The 13,806-nt window shown below is 36.4% G+C and overlaps 1 protein-coding gene across 2 annotated transcripts in view; it reads left to right on the forward strand.

The window, feature by feature from the left end:
- VCAN (versican) overlaps nucleotides 1–13,806 on the forward strand; it is a 100,122-nt gene that overhangs the window by 39,113 nt on the left and 47,203 nt on the right. Inside the window, exon 7 of one of the 2 annotated variants that reach the window (XM_045566277.1) lies at nucleotides 951–3,866. The exons of the other annotated variant lie outside the window; for it this stretch is intronic. Within the exon in view, the coding sequence (XP_045422233.1) occupies nucleotides 951–3,866 (2,916 nt within the window). The remainder of the gene's footprint in view (nucleotides 1–950; nucleotides 3,867–13,806) is intronic. 2 annotated transcript variants of the gene reach the window in all.

Here is a 13,806-nt window from a genome sequence, read left to right on the forward strand (position 1 = left end):
TCCAGGCCATTCTCTGTAAATCTGGAGACATTATAATGTATTTTATGATGACAGGTTACTTTATATTGCCTGAGCCTATTCTTTCTGATGCTCAGGGTTGTTTCCAGTGATTTGTAATTATAGACCTAAAATACATTATGTGGGTACTTTACTTCCTGTTCTATGGTTGTGTTTCATGCTAAAGTAAGCCTGGAACCAAGACCCTTAGGAAGCACAAACACAGTGTGTAGGACATAGAACAAAATGTACAACTACAGTAAATGCCTACCAGCTTCTGCCAGACACATTTTATAATTTATTAGAATCACATCTACTCTACAGAGTTGAAAGGAATATGAAGACAAATGTTCAACACCTGCAATCAAGTGAAGGGTGGTATTAAAAAGTTTTAATATCCTGTTTTTATGAAAGTCTCCACATTATGGACAATGTAATGGTTTATACATAACTCAGTTATATTTGATGTGGCTTTTTTGTTGTTTTGCAATCTGAAACACACCCACTCCCCTGAGATACTATGCAGCAGCTTGAGAAGGAGGCATTGTGTGCAGATAGCTCAAGGAAGGGTACAGAAACCTCCAGAACAATAGTGTGAAGTTCTCCTACTAGGTTTTAAGTTGCTGTTGTAGTTTCTGATAAATAAACTATCTATTATATCCAAACTCTGCATCTATATTGTATAATATTCATTTTCCTTAACTAAGAACAGGCATTCATACCTATAGGTAAAAGCAGTGATAACCTTTGCAATATAAAACAACTGATCAATCTGTGACTATTAAGTGTTCAATTTTCTATCTTTGGGTTAATTGAAGTGTAGTTTTTAGACTCCTCTCCACCAGAAAACACTCTTGTGTCACCGCAAAATACATAGCAACACTTAACAAACACTGGCATACAACTTTTTACTAGTGACTTGTCTAATCAACTGTTTGAAATTATTTTTCTAGCTAAACAGAATATATCAGAGGCTACAACGATTGAATTGAATATCCTCGCAGAAACTGCATCACACAGATTGTCCAAAGAACCACAAATGGTACCCAATAGAACTACACCAATCATTCCTTTAGTCAACGAATTACCTGTCATTACAACAAAGTTCCCTCCTGTGGGAAGTATAGTCAATTTTGAACAGAAAGGCACAGTCCAACCTCAGGCTGTCACAGACAGCTTAGCCACTGAATCACCCACACCAGCTGGGAGTACCAAGAAGCTTTGGGATATGGACTACTACTCACCTTCTGCTTCAGGACCACTTGGAAAGCCAGACATATCAGAAATTAAGGAAGAAGTGCTCCAAAGTACAACTGTCATCTCCCATCATGCTACTGATTCATGGGATGGTGTCACGGAAGATACACAAACCCAAGAATCAGTTACACAGATTGAACAAATAGAAGTGGGTCCCTTGGTAACATCTATGGAAATCTCAAAGCATATTCCTTCCAAGGAATTCTCTGTAACTGAAACACCATTTGTATCCACAAGAATGACCCTAGAATCAAAAACTGAAAAGGAAACAGTAAGCACTATTTCTGAATTGGTGACTACAAGTCCCTATGGATTCACCTTGGCAGAAGATGATGATGAAGACAGAACACTTACAGTTAGATCTGGTCAGACCACCTTGGTCTTTAGCAAAATACCTGAAGTCGTTACAGTGTCAAAGACTTCTGAAGACACAACTCATGCTCAACTGGAGGACTCAGAGTCAGTCTCGGCATCCACAACTGTTTCACCTTTAACTATGCCTGACAATGGATCATCCCTGGACAGCTGGGAAGGGAGACAAACTAATGGTAGGATAACTGAAGATTTTTTTGGCCAGTATCTGTCTAGTACACCTTTTCCATCACAGCGTCATACAGAAGTAGAATTGTTTCCTTATTCTGGTGATAAAATATTAGTAGAGGGAATATCCACAGTTATTTATCCCTCTCCACAAACAGAAATGACACAAGGAAGAGAAAGAACAAAAACTCTAATACCAGAGATGAGAACAGATACTTATACAGAGGATGAAATACAAGAAAAAATCACTAAAGATCCATTTATGGGAAAAACAGAAGAAGAACCCTTCTCTGGAATGAAGCTCTCTACATCTTCCTCAGAGCAAATTCATTTTACAGAGTCTTCTGTGGAAATGACAACTCCAGGTGGGTTAGAAGCAGATGGCTATGAAGATATTACCAAGTATAGTGAAGATATTACAACAGTGCATTTGACCCCCAGTACTTTAGATGTTGAGGTGGTCACTGTATCAAAATGGTCATTGGATGAAGATAATATAACATCAAAGCCTTTAGAGTCTATAGAACATTCAGGCTCTCCAGAACTGCCCCCTGCTTTTCTCATCACTACCGGAGTGAATGGAAAGGATAAAGAAATCCCAAGTTTCACTGAAGCTGGAGGAGATGAATTTACTCTTATTCCAGATATTGCTCGAAAGCAATTGGAGGAGATTACTGACGAAGACTTAATAGATCATGGGAAATTCACAATCAGATTTCGCCCAACTACATCAATTGGGATTGCAGAAAAGTCAACTTTGAGATATCCTGCAACTGAAGAAAGTCTTCCACCTATCACAAGCACAGAAGGCCAAGTTGTTTATGCAACCATGGAAGGAAGTGCTTTGGGTGAAGGAGAAGATGTGGACATCTCTAAGCCAGTATCTACTGTTCCCAAATTTGCACACACTTCAGAGGTAGAAGGATTGGCATTTGTTAATTATAGTAGTACCCAGGAGCCTACTACTTATGTAGACTCTTCTCATACCTTTCCTCTTTCTGTAATTCCCAAGACAGAATGGGGAGTGTTAGTACCGTCTGTTCCATCAGAAGGGGAAGTTCTAGGTGAACCTTCTCAAGACGTACGTGTCATTGATCAGACTCACCTTGAAGCAACTGTTTCTCATGAAATTATAACAACAACAGAAACCACACAGGCAACAACTCAGGAAGAATTCCCTTGGAAGGAAGAGACTGCAGAGAAACCACCTCCTGCTCTCAGTTCTACGGCTGGCATGCCCAAGGAGGCAACAACACCACTGGATGAACAAGAGGGTGATGGATCAGCATATACAGTCTCTGAAGATAGATTGATGACAGGTTCTGAGAGAGTCCCAGTTTTAGAAACAACTCCAGTTGGAAAAATTGACCACAGTATGTCATATCCACTTGGTGCTATAACTGAGCACAAAGTGAAAACGGATGAAATGGTAACACTAACACCAAGCTTTGGGCCAAAAGTATCTTTAAGTCCAGAGCTCGAACAAAGATATGAAACAGAAGGCAGTAGTCCAACAGAATTTATAACACCTTTGAGTCCTACCCAGCTTATGGAGGAAACCACTACTGAGAAAAGAGAGAAAACATCCCTAGTGTATGTTGATTTAGGCTCAGAATTATTTGAAAAGCCCAAAGCCACGGAACTCCCCAAATTTTCAACAATTAAAGCCACAGGTCCAAGTGATATCACCAGTGTGTTGGGTGCAGTAGACAAACTTCACACAACTTCAGCATTCAAGCCGTCTTCAGCATCCACCAGGAAACCACCTCTCATTGACAGGGAACCTGGTGAAGAAACAACCAGTGACATGGTAATCATTGGTGAATCAACATCTCGTGTCCCTCCCACTACCCTGGATGATATTATACCTAAGGAAACGGAAACCGATATTGATAGAGAGTATTTCACGACTTCAAGTACTCCTTCTGCTACTCAGCCAACACGACCAACCACTGTGGAAGGCCAAGAGGCTGTCGGACCTCAAGCACTCTCCACTCCACAACCCCCAGCGGGGACAAAATTCCACCCTGACATAAATGTTTATATTATTGAGGTCAGAGAAAACAAGACAGGTAAGTCTTTGCTTTCTAGACATACCATAGAAAGCAATCAGCATTTTATCTTGAAAAGTGCTCTTGGGGAATAAAAAATCAACATACCAAATGCTGCCATTAAAAGATAACTGGAGTGTGAAAAATACATGTTGTAGCTTCATATATTTGTACAAGAATTGGAAGAATATGTTAAACAATTTGGAAGAATGTTAGATAACGATTTTATTTTAAAAGTGGTAAGAAGCCCTGCTTTGTCATCTAATATAACCAATTCATCGCTGTTACATCACTTCAGAACATGCAGAACAAAGTGTTTTAATTTCAGTGTCTTTCCATACATTACTACTCAAGTGTAGCACTAGACTGTGCTAACATTCCATTGGTCTTTAACTATTAACCTTGAGTACTTACAACGTGGACAGCTAAAACCATTTTGAATATCCCTAGGGTTGACAGAAAGGCATCTAAAGGTTTACTTTGGTTTTTTTTGTTCCAGGATTTTATAGGTTTATCATATGAATACGGTTTGTGGGGTGGGTAATAGGTCCATAGTTTAAATGTTACTTTAATGTAAATTCAACATATTTTTAAATTGTAGTTTTTGGATATTTTAGTGTGGCTTTAACTATTTCGAACAAATTCAGTCTACCTCAGTTGCAAGTAATGCTATAATTCATTGTATCAAATATTTCAGAAGATGGATATGTGTTACCTTTGTTTCCTAAAACACTAGGCTGTGGCGTTGTTTATTTTATGATTTAATTGTTTCACTGCTAGGAGTATTTGTGATGACTTCTATTCCCCTCAAATATTTTATTTAGCTCTCTGGCAGAATTCCTAGAAGCTGTTTCTTTACTTTGATTAATACTTGCAGTTATCATTATCAAACATGCCTTATTCCTATTTAAAGGTGAGACCACATCATCTTTTGAATTTGGTCAATTGAATTGAGAATACATAGCACATAGTTCAATAGATCAGTTCAGATTTGTTTGTCTCTTAATTTAGAAGTTAAGATAATTGATTTTAGTAAGGTCCTGTATTCTAGTTTTAATAAAAGATTTAAATGAATAAATATTCATTATTCCTTGACCTGGCTCTAGGAAGCCAGACTAGAAGAATGTCATTTTCTCAGGGTTTCTCTCTTATTGCTGGAATATTCCCCTGAGGTCATCATTTTTCTGAAGAGTGATACGACCTGTATTAAAGTGCCCAGGAGTGCACCTGTTGGAAACAAACAGGTAGCTTTATTGTCAAGTTAGTTTGTAACCAGTGCTGTAGGTGGTAACTTCATGGCTTCTATATGTTTCTACTATCCAGAATTTTCTCAGTGTGAAATCTTTTGCTTGGCAGTGAATAGCAGAGAAGAAAACACACCCACAGAGTAGTAAAGTTAATCTCTACTTCCCAGTACAGTTGAAAGAGGCCAGATTTGAGCGTGATTTTCTTGCTAATGATGCTGTTTCTTGGAAACCATAATATATTTCCTCAATTCTACATTCCTTTTCCACCTCTTGGAACTGGAGTAGAAAAGATGAGGTGAGTTGCCAAGAAGCAGAAATGAGGATTGCTGTTAGTAGGGTTGGAAAAGATACAGGAAGGTATAACTGTGAGGGGAAAAAAAAGTATTGATATAAAGTCAATTAATACCAATGCTTAATTTAATAATTTTTAAAAATACTTGAATGACTATGCAGAAATTTTTTCCAATTTATATTACTCTGTTGTTAGTATAAATATTGAGTTGAGTTAAATAATATAAGACACAATGAAAATTTAGTTCTGCATTTAAAAATTCTTCTAAGTGGGAAACTGTGAGTTAAAGTTAGGATGATCAAAGTACAAAATGGAAAAAGTGAAACTTGATCTCTCTGGGAGAACTGGCAGTCATCACCAAAAAAAGAACTACTTTTTATTTGAAATGGGGGGTCGGAATAACCTAACCCTGAAACAATTTGTACAAAGATGTATATTTATATGTGAGTTGTGGACTTAATTCAGCTAGACCTGGGAGACCTAAACAGGTGTTTTCTCTTCTTTCTACCACTTCTAAAACATGGGACCATGTGCCACCTTCAAACTAAATTTGTTTTGTGAAATAACAATAGGTTAGAAAATTCTGCAGAATACTTGATTACCTCCTTCAGGCAGAATTCCGGTGTGTGGTTGTATATGTGTGTGTATGGTGGAGGGGGTGTATCTATGGAGTAATTATCCATCTACTTACCTCTATCTACCTACCCACCTATTATCTTTATTTTCATGTGTTCTATATATGCCATTCTCCTTAAAACTAAAAGCATTGTTTATTGTCTTCATAAGACAATGAGGTTTACTCAGATCCAAATGCTTACTTATACTAGTTTTGTTTTCTGTGAGAAATTTAATTTTCCAACATTTTGAACTTTGGCAAGGGAAAATCCTAAAGCAGATGTTCAATTAATGAGTTCTAAGGCAGGTGTATACCTTAATAAGGAAAAGTACATATGTGCCAAGAGAACCAACCTTTTTATGTATCAAGACACATTTTCCAGACTGGAAAATCTTTGGTGCATGTGTGAACTTGTATAAATTTATTCATAAGAATAGAATCAACTTTTACATATACCATGTATCCAGCAAAAATACCACCCATGCTACCCTAAACCAAGGCATTCATAATTTTTTGCTGCACTCAGCAAGTCATATAAATCTTGATTTTTTTTTTTACTACTATAAAACAAAACATGCTACTCAGGGCACACTTATGTTATATTTGCTCAAATGGATCTTAATAGCAACTTAGGGTGCTGTTGCTAGAGGGCAACTGTAGTTAGCAGTTAAAAAAATCTGAAGGAACTTTTCAGCTCATAAAAATTTTATGAGCTGAAAAATGCTATGGGGTGTGCTTAACAGTGGTTCAGGGGATACTGAAAACTTGACTCCTGTCTATTTCAGGAGTAATTTGCACACCTGCAGTTTGAAAAATTATTGAAAGGTTTTCTTTGTGAACATATGTGAAGGCTATAGGGTTTGAAGGCACAGGAAGGCTTTCTTCAATTCTAGATTTTTTTTTAAAAGAGCACTCCTCTAAATCATCTGAAATGTTACAACTTAGTGGAACAAAACTGCAAATGTTTTTAGAAACTGACATACCAGTATCTTTAAATCAAAGAATAATTTGGAAATGTATAGATATTAAATACCAGTGTTATGACACAAATACCCATAGCTGTTACCTTAAAATGGATAGCCTATTAGTTTTCTATAAACAAATTCGTATATTCTACTTACTATGGGTCAGACCTGCTTGATATTGTCTTGTTAGGTGTTTTTTTTTACTGATTTATAATTTATATTCACCCAATTTATATCCAATCTAAGAGTAAGGCCAATATTAAACTAAACGGATATACATATTAATTTATTAATAAAATTATTAATCTAATGCTATTAAAGATTAATCAGATTTTGAGAAAGATAATTTTTGGTCTCTAAATTAGAATTCATTTTGCTCAGTATCCTTATTAAGGATCATTGATTATGTTGTAACCAATCATTAGAATCATCATAACCTTATTGGTTACATCATTCAGAAATAACTCCCATCAAATTAATCTCTTCGGCACTTTTGTTTGTACATAAAAGAAACACACATAAAGATAAAGGCTGATTTTCTGAATATTATGGTGTTATGGCGTGAGTAAGAACAAGGGACATTAGCTCTGAGAGCAGGAGATATCTGGGCAAATACTAATATTGATATCATTGATTACACAGTCATCACTTGTAAAAGATAATGTTTATACAAGATAGTCTCAATTTTTAAAAATCACATGCTTTTCATTTTTATAGAATTTTGTGATTATATAGAAAAATTACTTTCAGATTTTTTATTGTAGGATAGATTCTCTTTTCAGACAAAATCTTATTGAGGGCCTCCGTATCTTGAATAGACAAAAGGGTGACTGTGTTGGTTAATGTCTGAGGGCAATGGAACCTTTCTCTCTTGGGATGTTCTCCCCATCTCCTGTGGTGGTTTCTACAATAACATGGGTCTCAGAACACAGCTAGGAGGAGAATGCTATCATCTAGATAGTTCAAAATAAAGCAAAAACAGTTACTCTTTCCTAAATGAATTAATTTTTTAAAGTAGAAATGGTTTTAAAATTGGTCCAATTATCAGTACCTTTATCTCACTATAATGATACACATTTATTAATATTTACCTTTGAATAGCTCTGTGCATGGTGCTGAATAAAACAAATGAAGTAAATGTAATTTCGATCTTATCAGTGCTTAGGTGTCATCAAGATAACATATAGTGGCATTTCAAAGTGTCAACATGTATGTGCAAAACTAAATTATCATGCAGCTCACACTGTCAGACCCCTTTTTCTATATATTACCACATGTAAACCTCAAAAATAATTTGTAAGACAACTAGGGAAAGGAGATGTGCAAATGAAGTCACACCAAGTCTGATATTCATGGCCTTGGGTCTAATGGTCTAACAGCTTTGGCTCTCTTTGGAGCATTTTTGCAGTGAAGTGATTCTGTCCCCTGATGAACTCTGAGGAACCATAACCCGTCCCTGTTGGCTCAGGTGCCACCCTGTTCATCAATTCCTGAAAGAGCATCAACTCTGGAAAAACTGGTTTTTCACTGGCATTCTATTGGCTTGTTAAGAGTATATGATTTAAATGTGGCTGCTGCTAATATGGGGGACATGAAATGTTATTCATACAGTTCATATAGCTGCCCTGGCAAGAGAATAGCATTCTGAAACTGGTAGCGTGCTATTCTGGGGTTCTGGGCTGCTTCTTTCCTGCCAAATTTTGGAGCACATCCCTAAAAGTGGATAGGGCTGGTGCCTACACACATGGGTGGCTCCTTTTCATGATCTCCAGCTGTGGCTCACTGCCAGAGAAGCATAATTTTTTCTGCAGGGATTTAGGATGACTTCTCCCATTCCTCATTGGCTTCCTAAAGTCTAGAAAAGGATTGAGTTCCTCTTCTATTAGTCAAATAATGGAAAGGGAAGAGAATGTTTATCTTTCCTTCTCTTCTGTAGAATGAAGAAAAAAATTGACCTTAATGTTTCTGAATTATTAGTGAGCTTAACTTTGTACTACAGACCAAAGATTACCTTTTTAAAAAGTCCTAAGTGAAAGATGCACATATGGACATATAGACATGCACATATAGAATCTCACCTTTTAAAAATGTTCTTTGAATAGTGTTATCAACCCACTAACCTCGAGGGAAAATTTAAGAAATTGAAAGTATTTTCTTCAAAGGTTGAGGTTTAATAATAAAAGATGTTCCATAAATAGCCAAAAGGAACTTTATCTTCTTCCTAAAATGAACCAATGCCCATTCTTTCAGAAAATGGCAAAAGTAACTTGCAGTTACAATTTGTCATTACCAAAACTGCTACTAAAGTAGGGGCATTATCTAAAGACAAATACCACTTATCTGTTATTGGCAATTACCTTCAGAGAGATGCCCACACCCTTCTAAGCAGAGCACAGTCAATCAAGAATTACCTTCAAGTAAATCTACAACATGCCTAGTCCTTTGACAGACATTAAAGAGAGGCACGAAAGATACATAAACCATAGACCCTGCTCCCGAAGCTTTTAAATGCATATTGGGGAGCCAATGTTAACACAATCAAATGCAATTGTGGTATTAAAACATATAATTACACATTAGGTAATGTAGTATGGCAGACTGTGAATGACAGATGAGGTCAGCAAAGGAAGGCATCAATAAAGGCAGGAAGTTATAGAATATTTCATGAGAAGGAAGAGACTTAAGACAGTCTCTGTTTGAGGGATAGAGTAAAAGAAAATTACTAGAAGCCGATTACTAGCCAATTGCTTTCCAACCTAGGCTCACCAGTGGGGCTAAGGAGCCTCAAGCACAACAATTTTTAAAAATAGGGTTGAGATCACAGAGAGGGCATTGCCTGCTTCAGAAGCTGAATGCCTTCTTAGGATTTGCCCAGAAACCTGCAGAGGATCATGGAAATTAGAGATAATTCAGTCAGCTTCCTCAGGAAGGAGTGTTCTCACACTTTTCTGTGCTTCAGTGATTCATACATTTTGATAAACACAGCATGTTCTGTGGGTTAAGCATGTTTAACTTTTCGAAATATATTCCAATTAAGTATCATAGTTCAGAATTACATACATATAAAGTTAGAAGGCATAAAACTTTTAAAGAGTGGCTACACATTCTAAAATGTGATTTAAAGGCTAATGACATTTTAAATAAAATGAATATTGAATCAGTATGATTACAGGGAAGGTGCTTTAAGTTGGGGAATCTGGAGTCAGTCTCTCCTTTGCTTATCTGCCATGTGGACCCATCAATTTCTTAATTTCCCTGTCAGAATTTTTTTGCTATTTGGATATAAGGCTATTATCATATAGAAGGATATTTCCTAAACTGTGACCTATACTCTTTTTTCAAACCTCAGGGGTTATGAAACAAAGAATATGTGTGTATATATTCATTCTCACATGTCTATATACATAATATACATATATGTTTTTCTCATTTATTCAACAGTGAAATAATTTACAATGTACCAACTACACTAGAACTGGATTGTTTGAAGTACGCTCTGTCTGTGATATTCTGAATGAACTTAGAGAAGTAGTTAGTTCGCTTCATATAGGATACCTGGAAGAGGCAATTGATATGGTACAAAGAGTTCTGGAAAGAGACCTGGATTCTTTGTCAACATTGTTATGGTTGGCCCTCTCAATCCATGGGTTCTGTATCCTCCGATTCAATCAAATGTGGATGGCAAATATTTTGGGAAAAAAACACATTAAAAATTAACAATACAACAATAAAAAATAATACAAATAAAAAAACCAACACAGCGTAACTATTTATATAGCATTTGCATTGTATTTGGTTTTTAGGTGACTTAAAGATGATTTAAAGTATATGTATATGTGGGTTGTATGTAATATTATGCTATTCTATGAGGAACTTGAGCATCAGTGAATTTTGATATCCTGGGGGGATCCTAGAACCAATCCCCTGTGGCTACTGAGGGACGACTGTATTTGCGATCTGTTTGGTCTTAAATAAATTACTTAACCTCTATAGGCCTAAGTTGTATAACATTAAAAATATATAATAATACTACTACCTCACCAGATTGCTTAAAGAGGAAGGGGATCTCTTTGAGTGCTTACCATATGCCAGTCACTGTCACACATATAATACTCTTTGAGTGACCGAGCACAGTGCCTGGCACATGGGAACTACTTAGTATAGACTAATTCCATCTCAGCTTTAGGAATTATTTCATTTCAAACTTCTAAATTTAGAAAAATATAGATTGGTTTGTAGTAAATAGGTCGAAGTCAAATTATCTTAAAATTGGAGATGATTTATTCTTCACAGAGCCAAATATAATTGCCCTTTAGTATCTGCTTGACTGAAAGAACGTGTTAAAATTTTAATCCTATATTGGTTGTGTTTTTAGGGTGATGCCATTTTGGCTGCTAATCAGAAGCAGCTGCAGCCCTTACGTAAAATTTAAATATAGTATTGATTCTAAAGGACCTAAGAGTAGAGTTTATTAGCTTTCTGCTCTTTCTCATGTGTGAAAATTAGCCTTCTGATTTTGATAATTACCAATTTAATTTTCTCCGAAAAAATTATTTTACACAGTCTTCATAAATTTCCCCAGGTATTGGGCTCAGCCTCTTGCATATTCATAGAACACACGGACATTCCCTGCTGTCTTTTTGTTGTTGTCAAGGAAACCCCCAGTTCTCTACACAGGGATTACATTCTTCTTTCTTAATAGCTCTTAGATCATTCATTTGTGCAATGAATAAAAAATGTATTCACAGGTCCAGACAGTGTTCAGAACTTTTTTTTCTGGGGGGAGGGGTGTAGCTAACGGGAGAGACGTGCATGGTGAGAGGAGAAATAGGGATAAAAGAAAAGGAAAAAGAAATGCTCTCTGAGTTCCATTTTAATGAGGTAAAGCTGAAAATTTTATTCTTTTAAGAAGACATTGCCTATTTTTGTCACTTTAGAAAATTTATAACATTACTTTTCAGTGAGGCCAGTTTTTCGAGTACAAAAATAGTTGGTTATTAAGTGGCTTTATTAATAGAACAATTCCAAGAATGGGGCTCTGGGCAGTGTGGGTGGGAGAGGTGGGGGAATGGTGATAGGTTTCAGTAAAATCTGTCATATATTTTTTCTTTTGTATTGAAGTATTTTGCATTTTTTACAACATAATTGAAGTGATATAAAATATAAAATATTCTTTTATCCTAGGGCATCATGTGGACATATGAGAACTTATTTTATTGCATTAAAAAGTGATGTTTCTTAGAGAGAGAGTGCCAGTGTTTAGACTTTTTGAGTATGAATCAGGAGGGAAACACACATCTATTGAAAGAAGAAAGTTATAATTATTCTCAAAAAGGGTGATTCGTTCTTTCAGAGGAAAATAAATTATGTGAACCATCTAAATAAATACCTGTTAGAATGATGGGGTAATGTATCGAGTGTTTCTCCACAAATAACTTAAAGTCTGAGTAGGGGATTTTAAATTAGAAAGAAAGAATGTCTGGAGTGAGAGGAAAAGTTTAATTGTATTTCAGCATCTATGTCTATGAAAATTTGATATATGGCGTCCCTGCATTACACCCAAACTTGCTTGCGCATGTTGATAATCAGCACACAGTGAGTGCCTTGAGTAGCGTTTTGGGACTTCATGTTTTCACTTTATAGCTCAGTCTTCCCAGTGTCTCACAGGGCAGTGGAGTTACTTTGGCCATATGTTGCATAGAGTAGGCTTCTGAAGGGTTTGGTTTTACTAAGATGAGAAAAGGAAAAGGAAATAAATATGCTAATGTATATTTCTGGAGAGTATATTGGAATATAGTATAATAATCATTTTCACTATGTTGAAAGCTTACCTGTCTCTGCTTTATTGGGCAGCCCATCTTTACTTTCTGTAGATAAAACATTTTCTGCTCATCTTCTCATGTTCATGCCCAGAACGTGGTTTGGAGGTTTGCTGAAATAAAGTCATTCAATCAAGCTACTGTACGGCTGGAGAAAAGAAAATAATATAATTTATAATTTTTATAATTATAATTTATAATACAATTTATAGCTTATCTGGGAATTTATAGCTTAGTTGGGAAGGTAACTTGAAATATTAGCACACAAGAGAGTGCACAATAAAGGCTAGTTGTTTTATGAAAAGAGAATTTAGAGGCATATATGAAATGCATTAGGAAACATCTTTAGCATGCAAAGTGTCAGAACTGATCTCAGAGGGATCTCTGGGCATGCATCACCTCATTCAGCATCCACTCTGTTTGCCTGAGAGGACCTAGAGCTGCCCAAACCAGGCACAGTTGGCTGACCACCCATGCTGCCACTGTGTGCAGTGGTCTCAAGGACACCAGGATATCGACCAGTGCATAAATATTGAGTTATGTATTTAAAGGATCCCTTCAGTTTAATTTTGGAAAAGAGAATTTAGAGAGGGAGGTGACATTTGAAAAAAATGAAAAACAGCTAGGAAATTTATAAAGAAGAAATCATTTGACCTAAGTCCCATGACATACAAATCAAAGCCACGGCCTGTTTGGGTGGAGGAGTTTTAGAAAAGCCGTATTGGAGGACTGAGAACTTCAGCTGGATCATTCACAACTAGATGGGTATAGTTCAAAGGAGAATTTAGGAAGCATTCCAAACGGGGCGTGTGGGAATGGTCTTGAACAATTCTGAGGTGGGAATGAGGAAAGGACAGAGAGCTGCTGGGCTCCAAAGCAGAGATGCAGAGAATGACATCATAGAACTGAAGGAAGGGGAGGGATGTGGGACCAGATAATTTGAACACCCTGTTGAAGAGTCCAGGTGCAAGAGATGACAGGAAATGACCCCTAACTTTTCAACAAAGGAGTGGCATAATTAA

This window comes from Lemur catta, chromosome 12 (genome assembly GCF_020740605.2).
Source record: "Lemur catta isolate mLemCat1 chromosome 12, mLemCat1.pri, whole genome shotgun sequence".
Lineage (NCBI taxonomy): Eukaryota > Metazoa > Chordata > Mammalia > Primates > Lemuridae > Lemur > Lemur catta.